Source organism: Tachyglossus aculeatus, chromosome 3 (genome assembly GCF_015852505.1).
Source record: "Tachyglossus aculeatus isolate mTacAcu1 chromosome 3, mTacAcu1.pri, whole genome shotgun sequence".
Taxonomy (NCBI): domain Eukaryota; kingdom Metazoa; phylum Chordata; class Mammalia; order Monotremata; family Tachyglossidae; genus Tachyglossus; species Tachyglossus aculeatus.
The window spans coordinates 69,128,300-69,146,282 of record NC_052068.1 but is presented as its reverse complement, the minus strand read 5'-3'; the positions used below and the strand labels follow the sequence as shown (position 1 = coordinate 69,146,282).

Below are 17,983 nucleotides of genomic sequence, written 5' to 3'. Positions count from 1 at the left end.
GATGAATTGTTAATGTCGCCACTGTGATCAGTAGGATTGACATGTTTAATGAAATGTGATATCTGGAAGGTTTGGTTATTTGGGTTTTTGGGGTTTTTTTGCTAGTTGTCCAAGGTTCTATAGGTAGCTGGCCCTCATGTTCAGTTCTGGCTTACCTCTTGTGAGTTGTCATTCTTTTTGTTCCACCTCACACCCTACATTTAAGCACCGTTTATTTTAAGGTCAATTCTGGAGTCCAATGCCTGAGATTAAATCAGATTGCCTTAAGAAGCAGGTGTTTCTGTAGCCCCTTGTCCTACTTGCAAATGCTATAAAAGGTTAATAGATGGTGGAAATTACAGGCTGGAATTTGTTACTGGGTGAGCCAGATATCAACCAAATAGTTACTGGGTGAAAATGATTGACACGAACATGTAGAGAAAATAAAGGATTTATTTCTTGTAGGTTACCAAAATTACCCATTTCTGAAGGTTTTTTTTAACCCTGTCGATATTTTTCTTTAGGTAACAGTGCATAATCCAGAGAATCAAAGCTACTTGATAGCCTACAAAGATTCACAACTTATAGTTTCATCAGCTAAGTAAGTCCCACTGGAACAATTTCATGGATTATATAATGTGATTTGATTCTATAAGCAAATAAGTGGAATATTATTGAGTTCACTCATTTGAAAAAGAAGCTATTCTAGTGTATAAGCAGCTATGTTTCATTTTTCAGAGCATATTTTTCAAAACCTGGTGAATTCCAAGTTTTGATTCCATGAGCGGTTATAGGCCAGACTTCAGTTTAATATATTACTTAATGGTCATAACTTACTAGCAGGAGCAAGCCAAGTTGGGTATGCTTTCACAGTGCTCAGCCTCAGTTTGCTCTTCCGCAAATTTCCGTAAAACACTTCAATTCACCTTTTCTATTATAAAACAGACTGGCATGCTACCGGGGAAGTGGGAGAAGCAGCAACCAGGATTGAATGTGGCTAATAGAGTTCCATGATGCTTAGATATTGTGGTCATTCAAATGTTAATTCAGAGTGCACATTTGAGAGAGATAATGCCAGTCATTATGCCCTCAAAAAATTCCAGTCCTTTGTGACAGAATGTAATAACCAAACTTCTAAACATGGTGGAAGGTATCAATGACTGAAAAATAATATTTCATAGAGGTGGATGAGACATTGTACTTGGACTTCCATGATGTTAGGAAAGGATTCAAGGAGGAGATTGGAAAGGCCTTCCTGTCTGTGGATTTAGAGCTGTCAAAGCATGCTCGCAAAGGAAGTTGTAGGATTTGCTGAGGAGAAATAAGGTAGACATACACTCACCTGTCTGGGACCATTCTGGGTAGGTGTTGTCTGAGTGGTCTTTTAGTCTGTACCAAATCAGAAGTTTTGACTTTTTATATACCGAGTTTGGAAATAAATTTGGGGATTACCTTTCTTTTTCAGCGTCTTAGAGCTAGGATTTGAGAAAGGTAGCATAGATGATCAAGTTTACATTTCATTTTAGCAGTCTCGTAGGATATTGTATGTTTTTCTGGATCAGATTCTACTTCAGATTTATTTATGAAGTGGCAGATTTTGTGAGTCACTAAGTCCATTTGAAACCCTACAGCTGATGTGCCAGTGTACATTCTTGCCCAGGACTTGCCAAATTCAAGGGGAAAAACACACTCCCAGCCATTTTAAGAAGTTCAGAACTGAGAAAACAAGTTGCTCATCTTCATCAAATCATTCTGATACACATTTATGAATAACGTTGTGTTCCTGCAATTTATAAGAGTAAATCTGAGAAACAGTGACCCTTTTGTATTGGGGGCATAGGTTAATATTTAGCCCATTTTTCTCATTATGGGTAGCAAGCATGTGGGATTAATAGTTGTGTAGGCTGGTGATATCTTTAATTTCAAAAGAGGTTTGAATAAATTAAAATACAGTAGGCCTATAATGAGCTATTGGGGTCAGGAAGTAGGAGTTAATGAATGTCATTACATCCGTAACCATGAGGAATAATGTCAAGGATAGCGACTGTCATCCTGTTGCTCCAAGATTCCTTTAATGTTGCAGTCATGAACAGAATAGCCTTCTTAAAATCACATTTCCTCAAAGAGGCATTCCCCAGTTAAGTCCTCGTTACCCCACTCCTTCTCCCTTTATGCTTTATTCCCTTTATTCCCCCTACCCTCAGCTCCACAGCTCTTTTTTACATGTATCTATTTATTTTAATGTCTGTCTCCCCCCATCTAGACTGTAAACTCCTTGTTGGCAGGGAAAGTGTCTACCAGCTCCTGATACATTGCTCTCTCCCAAGTGCTTAGTACAGTGTTCTGCACAAAGAAAGTGTTCAATAAATATTGTAGTTTGAATATTAGACTGGATGGACCATTGAAAATTACGTTTTTTTTTTTTTTTAGTCCCGTTCTCTCCCCCCATCCCCCAATATGGTATTTAAGTGCTTATTTTGTGCCAGGAACAATATTATACTGTACAGGAACTATACTAAGCACTGGGATAAAATATAAGCTAATCAGGTTGGACACAGTCCATGTCCCATGTGGGCTCACAGTCTTAATCCCTGCTTTACAAATGAGGTAACAGGCACAGACAAGTTAAGTGACTGGCCCATGGTCACACAGCAGACCAGTGGCGGAGCTGGGATTAGATCATTCATTCATTCAATTGTATTTGAGCGCTTACTGTGTGCAGAGCACTGTGCTTGGAAAGTACAATTCAGCAATAGACAATCTCTGCCTCCACTGGATTTACAATCTAGAAGGGGGCGAGACAGATATCCAAACAAGTAAACAGGCATTAATGTAAATAGAATTATAGGTACGTACGTATATACACAAGTGCTGTGGGGTGGGTAGAGCAAAGGGAATGAGTCAGGGTGACGGGAAGGTGGAGCTGAGGAAAAGGGGGGCTTAGTCTGGGAAGGCCTCTTGGAGGAGGTGAGCCTTCCGTAGGGCTTTGAAAGGGGGAAGTGTGGTTTTTAGGAGGATTTGAGGAGGGAGAGCATTACAGGGCCAGAGGTAGGAAATGGGCCAGGGCCGACGGCAAGACAGGCGAGAACGAGGCACAGTAAGAAGGTTAGCACCAGAGGAGCAGAGTGTGCGGGCTGGGATGTAGAAGGAGAAAAGGGCGTGAGGTAGGAGGGGAGGGGAGCTTTGAAGCCAATAGTGAGGAGTTTATGCTTGATATGGATGTTGATAGGCAACCACTGGAGATTTTTGAGAAGGTGGGGTGACATGCCCAGAGCGTTTCTCTAGAAAGATAATCCGGGCAACAGAGTGAAGTATGGACTGAAGTGGGGAGGTCAGGAGGAGGCTGATGTAGTAATCGAGTGGGGATAGGATGAGTGATTGTACTAATGTGGTAGCGGTTTGGATGGAGAGGAAATGGCGGATCTTGGTGATGTTGTGAAGGTGAGACTAGCAGGCACTGGTGATGGATTGGATGGGTGGGGTGAATGAGAGAGCTGAGTCAAAGATGACACCAAGATTGTGGACTTAGGAGACGGGAGGGATGGTAATGCCATCCACAGTGATGGGAAAATCAGGGAGAGGACAGGGTTTGGAAGGGAAGATAAGGAGCTCTGTCTTGGACATGTTGAGTTGTAGGTGGCGAGTAGACATCCAAGTAGAGAGATCCTGAAGACAGGAGGAGATGCGAGCCTGGAGGGAGGAAGAGAGAACAGGTCCTTCTGACTCCCAAGTCCTTGTTTTATCCAGCAGGCCATGCTGCTTCTTTGTTTTGTAACTGTTTTAAATGAAAACAATAACAATTCCAATAAATTTTTGCAAAGAAGACCTTTGATCAAAACTCAGAAGGGCGTGGCATTTTATTACTTTTGGCTTTTATTACATTTAGTATGGAATCTTCATGGGAGGGAGATTGTTAGATTGAATAATTGTTGGGGAGACAGGTAGGAGATTTGCAAGAAAGTAAGGCGATATGAGACAGTAAACCACGAGAGAGAACTAGTCATGGAAGACTGGAGCTTGAGAAGATAAGAGGGATGGAGGCAGGGCAGTTTAACCAGCACATTTCCTAGGTGTCCGTCACTCTTGACTCTCCCACCTCCAACCCAATATTTTTGCCTTTCCCCTTGCTTGGAATCACCTCCTCCATGATTCATTCCCTAATGAATCCCCTTCACCATCCCGGCCACGTTTTTCCCCCCAAGCCGACTTAGAACTCCTATGCACGTATCTAGTAGTGATTTGTTTATGCATTTGGATTATCAGATATCCCTAATCACGTTTTCAACTGTAGTTCATTGATCATTTTGCTTATTCATTAGATGTTTGTCATCCTGGACAGGGAGCACATTTATCCATCCGCCAATTGTGTAGCCCAGTGCTCCGCATAAAAGTACCCAAGTATAACCCTGGTTTCAGGTGACCTTAAAATGTAGAACATTGATATGTCATGCACTAGTCGTTTATATAGCCCAAGATCTGTAAGTGCCACCTAACGTGTCCAGTCACTGCAGAGAAGTGAGTCGCTCTCTCATCACTTTATCCTCTCGCTGTCCCTCCTCCTCACCACTTCAAAATCAGTAGCTTGGAGCTGTGACCTTCTATGCCGACCAGAGACGCCAGAAACAGCTGGTTTATTTTTGCCAGGAAACGAGAGGGGGGTGGCAAAAAGAGAGAGGAGAAAGTGGAAGCTGGGTCGGACGGAGTTAGCCCTGTCTCCTGTCCTGAAACCACTCCCCTGTCCCCTCCGCCACCTCCACCTTCCTGACCTTCCCTGCTAGCTATACCAGCCCCGGCCCTCAGCGACTCCACTTATGACAGCAGTAGCCCCTTGCCACTCTGTCCCCATCCCCATCCAGAATCACCCAGGAGCCCAGCTGGATCGAACACACTTTCCCAGAGCCGTGTGCCAGCAGGTGGAACACAGGTCCCCTCTCACCACGATGGTGTCCACCGTGGCACTTGCACCCTCATCCCAATTCCGACTTGTAGCCCCACCTCTCCTACCCAGCCCTAGCCGTGGGAATGGAGGTAGGGACTGGACGGATCAGGATGGGGGGCCACAGCTGTTGCTGAGCCCGTGGCTGCCGTCGTTGTCACACTGTCCCTCTTGTCCCCCTTTTCCTTCTCCTGGCTGTCTGGGGAAGGGGCTGGAGGTGAAGGAGGGACAGAGCTGCAGTTAAGTACTGGAACATGGGTGTGAAGGAGACAGGATGGAGGGGGGACAGTGGTTCAGGTTCAAAGAATAGGGGCCAGGGACGGAGGAAGAGAAAAATAAGGAGAGTGGTGGGGAGGGATTTGCAGTATAATATACTTCCCTTCAGAGCCCAATTTTCATCATCTCACTGCCTCATTAGTTTATCTGATTTTGGTTTTGCCCCAAATATGCCTCCCCACCATTCTCCTTATTTTAAAGGGCTGCCTGGCGCATCTTTCAGTGTGCTGTCCTTTTCCCCTTAGAGTGCCGTCTTGAAGATGAAAATGGAACCTGAAACTTTTCATTAGAGAGTCTGAAATGTGATCTAATCTCATGACACCATTTCAGTTTTTTTGATTAGAATGAATAGGTTAAATTGTCACCAAGTGGAAAGTTTGGAAAGAACCCCCATTGGGTGATTAATTGGAGGGTGGGGGGGGGGGGGGGGGGTGTTTAAAGCAATTGGAGGGGTGTGTGTGTGGTGTGTTTGTGTGTAAAGCACAACTAAAGACCTAGCACCTTACATACCTGGCAATCATTAAATATTACGACACTGTTTATTGTGTGATGCTTTACTTTTTTTTCACTCAGAGCATTGCAGCATTGTGAAGAACTGATCCAACGCTATAACCGTGCCGAGGATAGCATATGTTTACCTGACAGTAGGCCTCTGCCTCACCAGAATGTAACGAACCATGTCGGTAAAGCAGTGGAAGACTGCATGAGGGCCATCATTGGCGTGCTGCTCAACTTAACTAATGATAATGGTAAGTTATTTTAGCCATTTCATTATGTTCAATGTGGTTTGAAAAAGCTAATGATTTCTTCAGTCAGTAATATTGTACATTATCTAAAATTATTGCGTAAATAGCGAATGCTATTTTGGTAAGTGATGTAGAAACTCACCCATTTCGGAAAGCTCAGTTGTCTGGACATAGGGCCTTCTGTCTGGACTGGAGGGACCCCAAAAGGGCTCTCATTGAATCCCAAATGGCTCTGAGGTCCAAGCTGAGAAATAGTTGGACTGTATTTAATCTGTCTGCTTAAACTACGTTGTCTAGCTATCCTATTGCCTTCTATCCTGTGCTTTCCAGATGACTGACTTTTTATTTTAAATGTTTTATGGATAAGCAGTAGGTTTTCCTCAGAATTGAGCCATTTCCTAATTCAAGAGCTGACACGGCAAGCATCATAGCTGAGGCCCACTAAATGAATCATTGTTTTAGTATTTGCATAAAAGCAAAAGGAAGTAGCGTTACTTTTCAAGTGTATTAGTAGTTTCTGCACTCTGGTTTTGAACGTCCTTAAGGTTTGAGAATTTAGCTGTGTTTATGAAAACGAGCCAGTCTAAATAAAGCTCTTCACAATTTCCTTTCAGAGTGGGGCAGTACAAAAACAGGTGAACAGGATGGTCTGATAGGCACAGCAATGAACTGCGTGCTTCAGGTTCCAAAGTTCCTACCTCAAGAACAAAGATTTGACATTCGAGTGCTGGTAAGATAATACCCACATTAGTGGGAACCAGTAAATTAGCCTTTGCTGAATCAGGGCAGTAAGTATTACCTAGGCCCCTTTTCATCAAGTAAAACCCTGCTTGAACTGCATCCTAGGGTCCTGACTTTCTGGTGAGGTCATGGACCTACATTTGGACCCCTTAAGCACTTGATAGTCACCCCACCCTCAGCTCCCCAACACTTTTGTACGTACCCACAATTTGTTTATATTAATGCCTGACTTGCTTTCTATACCGTAAGCTACTTGTGGGCAAGGGATCATGCCTGGGAAAGGGATCATGCCGAACAACTCTTTTTGTATTATAATTTCCCAAGCATTTGCAATAGTGCTCTGCATCCAGTGAGCACTCACTAAATACCATTGTTTTTTTTTTAATTGGTATTTTTGATGGTATTACTTACATTCCAGGCACTATACTAAGCACTGGGTTAGTATACTATACTCTCTTCCTCCCTTCAAGGCCCTACTGAGAGCTCACCTCCTCCAGGAGGCCTTCCCAGACTGAGCCCCTTCCTTCCTCTCCCCCTCGTCCCCCTCTCCATCCCCCACAATTTACCTCCTTCCCTTCCGCACAGCACCTGTATATATGTATATATGTTTGTACATATTTATCACTCTATTTATTTTACTTGTACATATGTATTCTATTTATTTTATTTTGTTAGTATGTTTGTTTTTGTTCTCTGTCTCCCCCTTTTAGACTGTGAGCCCACTGTTGGGTAGGGACTGTCTCTATATGTTGCCAATTTGTACTTCCCAAGCGCTTAGTACAGTGCTCTGCACATAGTAAATGCTCAATAAATACGATTGATGATGATGATGATACAAGCTAATTAGGTTGGACACGGTCGATGTCCCACATGGGGCTCACAGTCTTAATCCCCATTTTACAGATGAGGTAACAAACAGGCCCAGAGAAGTTAAGTGACTTGCTCAAGGTCACACAGCAGATAAATTGCAGAGCCAGGATTAGAACTCAGGTCCTTCTGAATCCCAGACTCATGCTCTCCACTAAGCCATGCTGCTTCTCATTGATTGATCGGTGGGGTGAGCAAAATGCTGCACACACAAGCTACTTTCGGGATTTATAATCTCAGTGGAAACACATAGACTTCTATAATGTGAATTATGGTGGTGTTTGTTAGGCACTTACTATGTGAAGCAGTGTGGCCTAGTGCTTGGGTCTGGAAGCCCGGGGACCTGGTTTCTAATCCTGACTCCACCAGTTGTTTGCTGAGTGACCTTGGACAAGTCACGTAACTTCTCTCTGCCTCAGTTTATTCAACTGTAAAATGGAGTTCAAATACTTGTTTTCCCTCCTGCTTAGACTGTGAGCTCCATGAGAGGCAGGGATTGTGTCCAACCTGCTTAATGTGTATCTACCCCAGCACTCTGAACAGTGCTTGACAAAAAGTGTTTAATAATACTCTGTGCTAAGCACTGGGGTAGCTACAAGGAATCAGGTCGAACAAAGTCCCTATCCCACACGGGCTTCAGAGTCTAAGTAGGATGGAGAACAGGTATTGAATTCCGGTTTTACAAATAAAGAAACTGAGGCACGGGGATTTTAAGTCACAGGAAGTTGTCACCCAACAGGTCAGTGGCAGAGCCATCTTCTAGACTGTGAGCCCACTGTCGGGTAGGGACTGTCTCTATATGTTGCCAACTTGTACTTCCCAAGCGCTTAGTACCATGCTCTGCACACAGTAAGCGCTCAATAAATACGATTGATTGATTGATTGATTAGAATCCTGGTCCTCTGACTCCCTGGGCCTGCTCTTTCCACGTGGCCAGTGCTGCTCCCAATCTCTAGCCTGGGTCTGGCCCGTGTTTGTGTGTGGCAAGCCCAGAAGAACCATGTCCCAGTTAGCTTAATGCATTGGAGCCCACCTGGCCCAGTCTTTGGGCCCTTGAAAGTCCAATTTCCCAGTAGCTCCTGCAAGGTGTAAGTGAGAACTAACAGTGGTGGCTATGCTTATTCAGAGTGTAGATTTTGAGTGTGCAGTGAAAAAGGACTCAGGGTAAAGTGAACTCTGTGAAAGAGGGAAAGAAGTGGTGTATTTTGAATGAAAAAGCACTCAACTCCAAAGCCAAGTCAGTCCTAAATATTTGAGGATAATATATACTGTACACTGAATTTCTAGTTTTGAAAATGCCTGAGGGAGTCTCTGGTATATTTTGCCATCTGCCCACGTTCCCTTCCCCAAAGCCATTTCTGGCTTAACTGATTCTGATTGTTGTACATTCATCCTCTCTGTTCCTTGTTTTCTAGGGCTTGGGCCTGCTGATCAATCTCGTAGAATACAGTGCTCGGAATCGGCATTGTCTAGTCAATATGGAAACATCGTGTTCTTTTGACTCCTTCTGTACTGGAGAAGGCGATGATAGTCTAAGGATAGTTGGACAGATAGACGCTGTTCAGGCTTTAGTGCAGGTGAGTAACATCTTTTGCCTCTGATTACCTCAACGGTGAGTGCTTTCAGGCTGTCTACACATACAAAAATGAGTTATTTTCATGTGGCACATTCTGTTGATTCAGTTGATCTGCTCTGACTCTAAACAGATAGGCGTTAAAAATATAGCTTTGGCAATCTCAGAATTTTTCCACTGCCCCAAAATATTTAGTCTGATATGTTCAGTAATGCAGTACATTGAGATTTTAGCCCCACCATAATTTGCATTACAAATGCAAAAGAAAATTCAGAGCCCATGAATAAAGGGTACAAAGGTTAGGCTCAACGTGTTTCCGTTTGATGTAAAAAGCTTTTTTCCCTGAGGGTTGTCCACCAGGGAAGAGCTGGTGGAGATACCATTTCTCTGTCTCTCCCCACCACCCCCACAAGCCCCAGTTTAGCAAACTGCATTGTGGAGAGCACCTGATCTCTAAGGTTGCTGTGGGCTCCCTCTTTGGAACTTTTCAGAGCCCACGAAGGCCCAGTGTAAGGGATGGAGGGAGATGGTAAATTGTATTTGTCAGAGACTTTGGGAACAAGTGCTACTGAATGGGATCTATCAAACCGTTACAGGACCTGCATCGTCAGTAAATGAACAAAGTTGCTATTGACCTGTGCCATAATTTCCCTAATGGAAACACTGTCAAGATATCTCGGTATAGGATTTGCCATCCTTGGTTGGATATCATTTTTACCTGGTCCCTGATTTTCACGGGGTAATTAATCTAAACGTGATCCCTCCCCAAAAGTAGAGGTTTGTATGCATTTCAGTGTCTTACGTATTATTTTTGACTACCCCCCCCCCCCCAAATTTTTTTTCAGCTGTTCCTTGAACGGGAGCGAGCTGCCCAACTGGCTGAAAGCCAGACGGATGAGCTGATCAAAGAAGCTCCTACTGCTCAGCATGATAAGAGTGGGGAATGGCAGGAGACCAGTGGGGAGATCCAGTGGGTTTCCACGGAAAAGACTGACAGTACAGAAGAGAAAGATAAGAAGGAAGATGATGATGAAGAACTTGACCTTAATAAAGGTATCTTAAGCTTGATGTGACTCTAAGCTCCTTGGGAGCAGGGAACATGTCTGCCAGATCTGTTATATCATACTCGCCCAGCTTAATACAGTGCTCTGCCCTCAGCGAGCGCTCAGTAGATACCATTGATTGACTGTATATATGTTTGTACAGATTTATTACTCTATTTTATTTGTACATATTTATTCTATTTTATTTTGTTAATATGTTTTGTTGTCTGTCTCCCCCTTCTAGACTGTGAGCCCGCTGTTGGGTAGGGACCGTCTCTAGATGTTGCCAACTTGTGCTTCCCAAGTGCTTAATACAGTGCTCTGCACACAGTAAGCGCTCAATAAATACGATTGAATGAATGAATGAATCAATCGAGGTAGATGAATGAAAAATCGAAGGCATATTTTTTCCCAATTTTTCTCCCCCCAAATCTTTCTGATCATTACACATTAGTATTTTCTGAGCTTATGCTATTCAGTTATTCATGCTGGTGGTTGAAAACATCACATTCAAGCTCAACTCTCGCAACTGGGGAGCCTTCCTTTCTAATAGCCTAGTGAAAAGAGCCCAGGCCTGGGTGTCAGAGGACCCGGGTTTTAATCCCGGCTCTGTCACAGCCTGCTGTGTGACCTTGGTCAAGTCTCTGTGCCTCAAGTTTCCTGATCTGTGAAGTGGGGATTAAGACTGTGAGCCCCACATGGGACATGGACTGTTTCCAACCTGATTAGCATGTGTCTATTCCAGCACTTAGTATAGTGATTGTATCATTAATGCTATTAAAAAAACAATTATTCCCTTGCGGAATTCTTGTTTTTTGGGAGGTTTTTGCCCCCAACCACCCTTTCAGACAGAATGCTAACCAGGATCACTCTTTAGGTCCTTTCGGAATGGAAATTATTTAACAATTTTAAAGACTAATCAATTAACAGAGTTAAAGAAAATCAGTGTCCTGATCTAATTCAACCCATCAGACTCTAATATAGAGGACCACATTTTGAGCTGTGTATTTGCTGTACAAAATTCAGCTCATTCACTTGAAATTGGATGCGAGGCAGCTGTGGGCTCTGCAGTCCTGAAGGAAAAAGTTAAAAGATCACTAGTTATTGATTTTCAGATATTTTGATGGGAAAGGAAGCGAATATTTTTTATAAAACAACATTTAAATCATAATTCACAGCCCTTCAACATGCTGGAAAGCACATGGAAGATTGCATCGTGGCCTCATATACAGCACTGCTTCTCGGCTGCCTCTGCCAAGAGAGTCCAGTAAGTAAATAGTTCACTGACTAATTTTTAAACAGTTTTAAAGTTGTTGTGGAACTCACTGCCTGAAACCGCAGCCCAGTTTATTTGGGCAGCAAACATGTTTTTTCACCCTTAGATACTGGAATATAGAATGTTTCCATTTGTGGAACAGAGTAGTTCGCCTTACAGAGCTTTCTCAAAACTTCAAGAAAGATTCTTCTCTTTATTCACTTTTTCTATTCTAAGCACAAATTTTTTTCCATGTAACTTTGTGGGGGAAAAGAAACCATTTAAAGATGAAATGTCTCATTTACATGAGGTTTTACATAACTGAAGGAGAGTGCTGTGAAACTCTTCACTGCCTTGGAGGAGAGCCTGACTTAGTGACCCTGCCCTCTACAAGTAAAGTAATTGCCATTTCACTGTGTTTCCTCAGATCAATGTGACCACTGTGAGAGAGTACTTACCTGAAGGGGACTTTTCAATAATGACAGAAATGCTCAAAAAATTTCTCAGTTTCATGAATCTTACCGTAAGTGCCGTGTATTTAAAGAGCTGGTGGGGTTGGGAGGGGCGGGGGTGGTGGTGAGTATCATATGGGATTTTTATTTATATTTCTGTGATCGAGTTTTGTGGGATACCTGCAGTATGGCCTCCTGATCATGGGGAGTTCACGAGGAAGCAAAGAACAGTAGCTGTTAGTCGTCTTTTAATTTTAAGCAGGCATTTGCTAATAATTTTCCTAGGGGAATAATTCTTTGTCATCGACTGAAATCATCTCACTGTGGGGTCTGCTTTGAAATGAGCTTACATTCTTTTTTATTCGTAATGATGCTTAGAAAGTCATGATTGATTTCCGTTGACTTCTTTCTTTCCAGTGTGCTGTTGGAACCACAGGACAGAAATCTATCTCTCGGGTGATTGAATACTTGGAACACTGCTAAATACTTAACTTGCGCTGCAGTTACTCACTAATGCTGGAGCTACCCTTAGACAAAGGAAGAAGTCATGAATGAAGTCCTTGCAGATACACCAAGAGCATTCATCTGTGTCATTCGTGTTTGGATTTTTAAGGCTACCTGGTCTCTTGATTATGCATTCTGCGTTTGCTAAATGACAGTTACTACATCAATCTGCAGCTATCAAAAATGAGAGATGAAGGTTCTGGGGAAACTATAGGACTCAGGCTGTTAATGATGCAGTGAGGTATTTAAACGTTCGACTACGGCAGGGTTTACCCTCCCCTACTTGTCTTGCTTTGTCCCTGGCAAGTTAGAAGGGGTGGGGGGGAAAAACTTTTGCTGCTGATAGTGCAACTGCTGTTTATGTTGAGCCACTGTTTCATGCCAGCCAGGTGCAAAGGCAGCTTAGCTACTGAGGTATCAGAAAAATGTTCTAAGTCACGTTCTGGGCAGCAGCAGGACGCTTTTCAGTCTCATTTGCTCTTGCTTTTTTTTGTCAGACGATTCCAAAATTATAAAAATAAAAGTTTTTAAATACTTTTTTGTGATTTTAACTACTGTCTATATTTAAAATATGTTGGAATCCAAAGAAGCGAGGATTGGATAGTTTATTTTTTTACTCTTGATTCAGTTCAGGTTGTTGTTCACTTCTACGACCGCTATGACCCATAGAAAATTGTATACTACCATAACACATATTAGTGCTAAAAAGGCATACAAGAAAACGAGCCCTTCAAAGCCGTTTGAGGGTATAATGTCCCAAATGCAGTAATTGTACACGTTGTCTCCTGTTAAGGGAAAAGTGAAATGTTAATCCCAGGGTAGTTTACACTTCATGTTGAGAAAAATCTTTGAAACGTGTTGTTTCAAAGAAAAAACTCTAGGTATATTTTATAATGTTCAATACAATAAATGTATAAGAAGCTATAACACCAAGGGGGATTCATGCTTCCAAATGGCATAACCTTTCTATGAATATATTCTTCTATAGAATGGCAAACTCAAATGCATACAACATAAAGCCTTAAATCGCTGATTTAGCCAAGATTTTATTTGGTCCAAAGTCTGATTCACAGCAAAGCATGGTGTTTAGAGACTTTAGTGCAGCAGAAAAAAAAAAAAAATCTCAGAAAATGCATTTTCCACAGTTTGGGTTGTGGACATCACCCTGATTTCTTGCACTCATTATTCAGACCAAACTGATAACTTTTTTTTATTAAACTGGTCTTGAATATTTGCAGGCTTTCCAGAGGTCTATTTCCTCAGCATTTTAAAAATACCTGTATCGGTAGTTATATCATGTTTCTTCATTGGATTTGTAAAACTTGAAGCCATAAAAATATCAGTTCTATGTGTAATAGGGGAAATAACTAAAACGTCTTAACTTGTTATCAAGATCTGATGTTATTTCCTTGTATAAAGTTACAAATCTGTGCTTTTGTATCCAGGCCAGCTGTAATTTTATTCTTTTAAATACAGTGGCTGCCTTTTATGTCTTCCTATTTTTGATAATGCAGATTGTTGGGAATTCTGTAAGGAAGTAACTGATTAGAGGCAAATCCTGTGTTGCTTGTTTCCTTTTTTTCCCCCCTTTTTTCTCATCACCTTTTAAAACATAGTGTACCAGTGTAACTTTGAAAAGATTCTGAAGTTGTGTTTGCCCTGGGTTTAAAAAGAGAGCAAGTGAGTTTAAAAACAAAAACAAAAAACAAAGATGTACATGGTGTGGGAAAGCTGAATTAACTAGGTATATTTTGTCCGTTTTGTTTTTAACAATTTTTAGAGTAATGGTTTTTCACTTACTGTTGGATTTCAGAAAGCTTAAGCAGTTAGGTATTGATTGAACTGACTTGTGACAGATGGTAAGGAACAATGAAAAAAGTGATTTAGTTGTAACGAAAGGAAAATCAGGGCCAACTACATTTCTCTGTTACACTGGTAATCATTTGAATGGGAATTGATTTACCTCAGTGTTTAACAGTTTTGTTCTTTAAAATAATTGTCAAGCACTGATTGAGATGCAGAATATTGGGGAGGTTGGGGTGGGGAGGGGAGAAATCACCTTGTGAACTGCAGTGCATTTGTGTGTGTGAAACCCTCGAGTACTCTGCATTGAAGGGTACGGGAGGCTGACTTGCAAATTTAACTAAGGTTTTAAAGTAACTTTTTTTCCATTGTAAATATTTCTGTAAATATTCTCAATTGGAAATTAGAACGGTAGAGTACTTTTCTGAATCCAATCCTATTTTTATTTTATACAGTATTTCTCAGCTGTGATCTTTGGAGCAAAAGCCAACGGCAGGAAAAAAAAATAGTTTGTACCAGTTTCATGAAGTATGTCTTTGGGTTTTTGTAAATAATTTTAACTCAAATAAAATTGCTACTTTCAATACATATGCCGTCTTTAACATATAATAATATAATAGAGTGTATTTCATTCCATAGAGGGTTAGAAAACATAAGGGAGTGTGTAGTGCAGGGGAAAGGACGGTTAGACGGACATATCAATCAATTGTATTGAGCGCTTACTGCGTGCAGAGTACTGTACCAATTGCTTGGGAGAGTGCATTATAACAATATAACACACATTTCCTGCCCACGGTGAGCTTACAGTCTAGAGGGGGAGAAATAATTTTCTGCTTGGTAATGTAGGAAGTTTGTTTTCAGTTTCATTCAGTTCCTCTTTCCCTTATCGCCCAAGTTAAAGTAGGCATAAAATCACTTTGGAGGTAACCCGGTGATACAAAAGTGCGAATATTACTCCCTCCAAATGCAGCAAAGTGTTGCTCATTTTTTCCAAGTCAGTACTGCCTGTTGGTGGCCAAAAAGAAAAGTAGCTGGTAGAAACAAACAAGTGAAGAGCAGTCATCAGTATGCCATCAAATTTTGAAAATCAACTCTCTTGTTTGGCGGCTTATAATTACCTATGAAACGTGCATGCTTACCTACTTGGTCATCCCAATCGTTTTGGAAGCACGGTTGACTAGTGTCACTTGTTCATCCAATATAAAACCTTTTATCTGGGGAGTAAATTGTTAGGTTCAAGGGAGATGTGGCTGAAAGTAATGATAATAATGCGGTATTTGTAAAGTGCTTACTATGTGCCAAACACCTTACTAAGCGCTGTAGTAGATACAAGATGATCAGGTCAGATGCAGTCCCACATGGGACTCACCAAGTAGACAGGAGACCAGGAATTTAATCCGTTATTTATAAATGAGGACATTGAGGCACAGAGAAGTTGTGTCCAAGGTTGCACAGCCGGCAAGTGGCGGAGCTGGGATTAGAACCCAGGTCTTCAGACTCCCAGGCTTTTTCCTCTAGGTCATGTTGCTTCTCAAGTTTTCACGTCTGTCCTTCAACATTCCTACCCCCCACCCTCAACCTAGAGGAGTGAATCGAAAGGACAGAGGGTCAGCGTTAGGGTGGGGCTAAATGCAGCCCCGCAGTAATTCAAGTGAAGACTCTTCTTTTACTCAAGCGTGTCCCGCCGAGCTCTGCTACCTGCAGAGCAGTTACCAGCTGCAATGCGCTGCCCCTCATCTATCGTGTATTGTCTTGTTGCTCTTGCTTCCCCAGGGAGAGTGTGGACAGGCTGGGATGAGAGTGCACGAGTCACGCCGTGTTAACCTCTAGCTTTACCAGCAGTTCCTCTGCACGATCTCTCAGTTCCAAAGTCTCCATTACTGGACCAAGATTTGTCCATCCCGTTGGGAGACTCCATCATTAACCGCCTTGAATTTGACCCCTCCGTAGTGAGTGCATCGTAGCAAATGATTAAGGTATTTGTGGTAGTGGCATTTAAGTGCTTACTGGGTGCCAAGCACTGTCATAAACACTGGGCACTGTCACTTGTGGTATTTCACTGACACCGTAGCCAGTTACATAACGTGCAGTCAGTCTTAAGATAACTGCTGTTAGAGAACTGTGCAGCTGTGCGAAGTGCTGATAGCATGTGGGTGGGAACAATGTGACAACATTCACATATGGGATGCTAAAAAGGCACATCCTATTTTTCCGAAAAGGAGTTAGAGTTGGGAATGCTATCATAGAAATGTATACTAGAGTCAATATGAGAGCGTCTGCCACTGAGATTAATTTGAAAATTTCGACAGGAAAATAATTTAAGATGTTAGTCATGGGCAGGGAATGTGTCTACCAACGCTGTTATATTGTACTTTCCCTAGTGCTTAGTACATAAAGCACTCAATAAATACGACTGATGTTTTAGAGCAGTAGTAGCTAGTACCTGACACTGAGGAGAAGCAACCAAACTATGAATTCATTGCAATCATTGAGTCATAATTATTGAACCTGTACTGGGTTAGAGAGGACTGTTCTAATCCCCTGAGAGAGTACTATATAACAGTTGGTAGGCACATTTCCTGCCCACAAGGAGGTAATGAAAATAGTTTTGAAATAGGATTTCCAGCTTGAGAACTGAATTAGAGAAACTGCATGTGCATTACTAACGATCAAAGCTTTTGTCTTAATGCAGGTACGGGAAGTAATGTTTGGAGCAGATGCCCAAACTCAATAAGTTGAGACAGGCCAGCAGCCCAGAGCCACAGCTGGCCCTTGGAGCCAAACGTGGCTCTGAGAAAGGGTCTCTGGCTAAGAGGGACTCGGCCAAACACCCACTGTGAGAAAGGAGTCTGATCGTAAGTACGAGTTTCTGATTGGGACCAAATGCGTGCACCACTGCCCTGCCTACCAAAAAGGTGTGTCAGCTGGGGCAGCACCAACTTGTAGAAGGCCACAGTCTCGTCTCCCAAGTCAGTGGCCACCATTCTGTTCACCCACCCTGCGTCATTTAGAGAGAGGGTAATGCTCACCCCCTTCTAACCCTGCCCCTTCGCTCAGTGGTTTGTAAAAGCCAGGAAGGGAGGAGCAGGATCTCTCTTGCTCTCTTTTCCCCTTCTCTTCCTCTCCTTGCTCCCCCGTGCTGCGCCCAGCACGACATAATGGGGCCATGTGTCAGGGAGGACACTGGTTTTACCCCTGAGCTGCTCAAGGTTTGCCAAACTTTGGGGTAGGGGTCAGCAGGCTCAATTGCTTAGCGAGCAGGAGAATGGCTGTTCTGGACCTTTCAGCCTCCTTTTCACCATCTGTATGGAGAACAGTTTTTTTCCCAGCACTTAGTACAATGCTTTGAACACAGTATGTGCTTAATACAATTACCACATTAGAGCTAAAATACCAGAGTGGAAGAGAAGGAAAATTCCACTCTGCGGCATAAAAATCGTGTGGCAAATGTGGTCTTCTTGCGTGACCTTCGCCGAAATGACTCCTGGGCCACTGGCTTGCTCTTTGGAAGGGAGCTTAGCAAGGCACACAGGCACTGCAGTGGGTAAGCTGCTTTTGCTAGCTGGGATTTGCAAAAAATGACAACTGCCTCAATTCTCAGGAGGAAATGTGAATCCTGCCAGTTAAACTCCCCAAATTGCATTTGCAATAGAACTGATTAGACCAAGTTGTACAGTAGCAAATACTTTAAATGCACCTGAGGTCAATTTCCAGAGTAAGGTACTAGTTGATGAAGCTATTAGAAAATGCATGGGAGAGGCCAGTTTTTGGAAGGGAGTTTAAGAAAGCACAGGAGCATCCTTGCAGG

At 42.5% G+C, this 17,983-nt stretch overlaps 1 protein-coding gene across 1 annotated transcript in view; it reads left to right on the top strand.

Annotated features, from left to right (window-relative positions):
* The window catches only part of WAPL (WAPL cohesin release factor), a 111,286-nt gene extending 96,523 nt beyond the window's left edge, over nt 1-14,763 (top strand). Inside the window, exons 12-19 of the mRNA XM_038743572.1 lie at nt 504-580; nt 5,765-5,940; nt 6,552-6,667; nt 8,961-9,122; nt 9,964-10,171; nt 11,340-11,428; nt 11,844-11,939; nt 12,286-14,763. Coding sequence (XP_038599500.1) covers nt 504-580; nt 5,765-5,940; nt 6,552-6,667; nt 8,961-9,122; nt 9,964-10,171; nt 11,340-11,428; nt 11,844-11,939; nt 12,286-12,351 — 990 coding nt within the window. The 3' untranslated portion in view covers nt 12,352-14,763. The remainder of the gene's footprint in view (nt 1-503; nt 581-5,764; nt 5,941-6,551; nt 6,668-8,960; nt 9,123-9,963; nt 10,172-11,339; nt 11,429-11,843; nt 11,940-12,285) is intronic.
* Nucleotides 14,764-17,983: the final 3,220 nt, after the last annotated feature.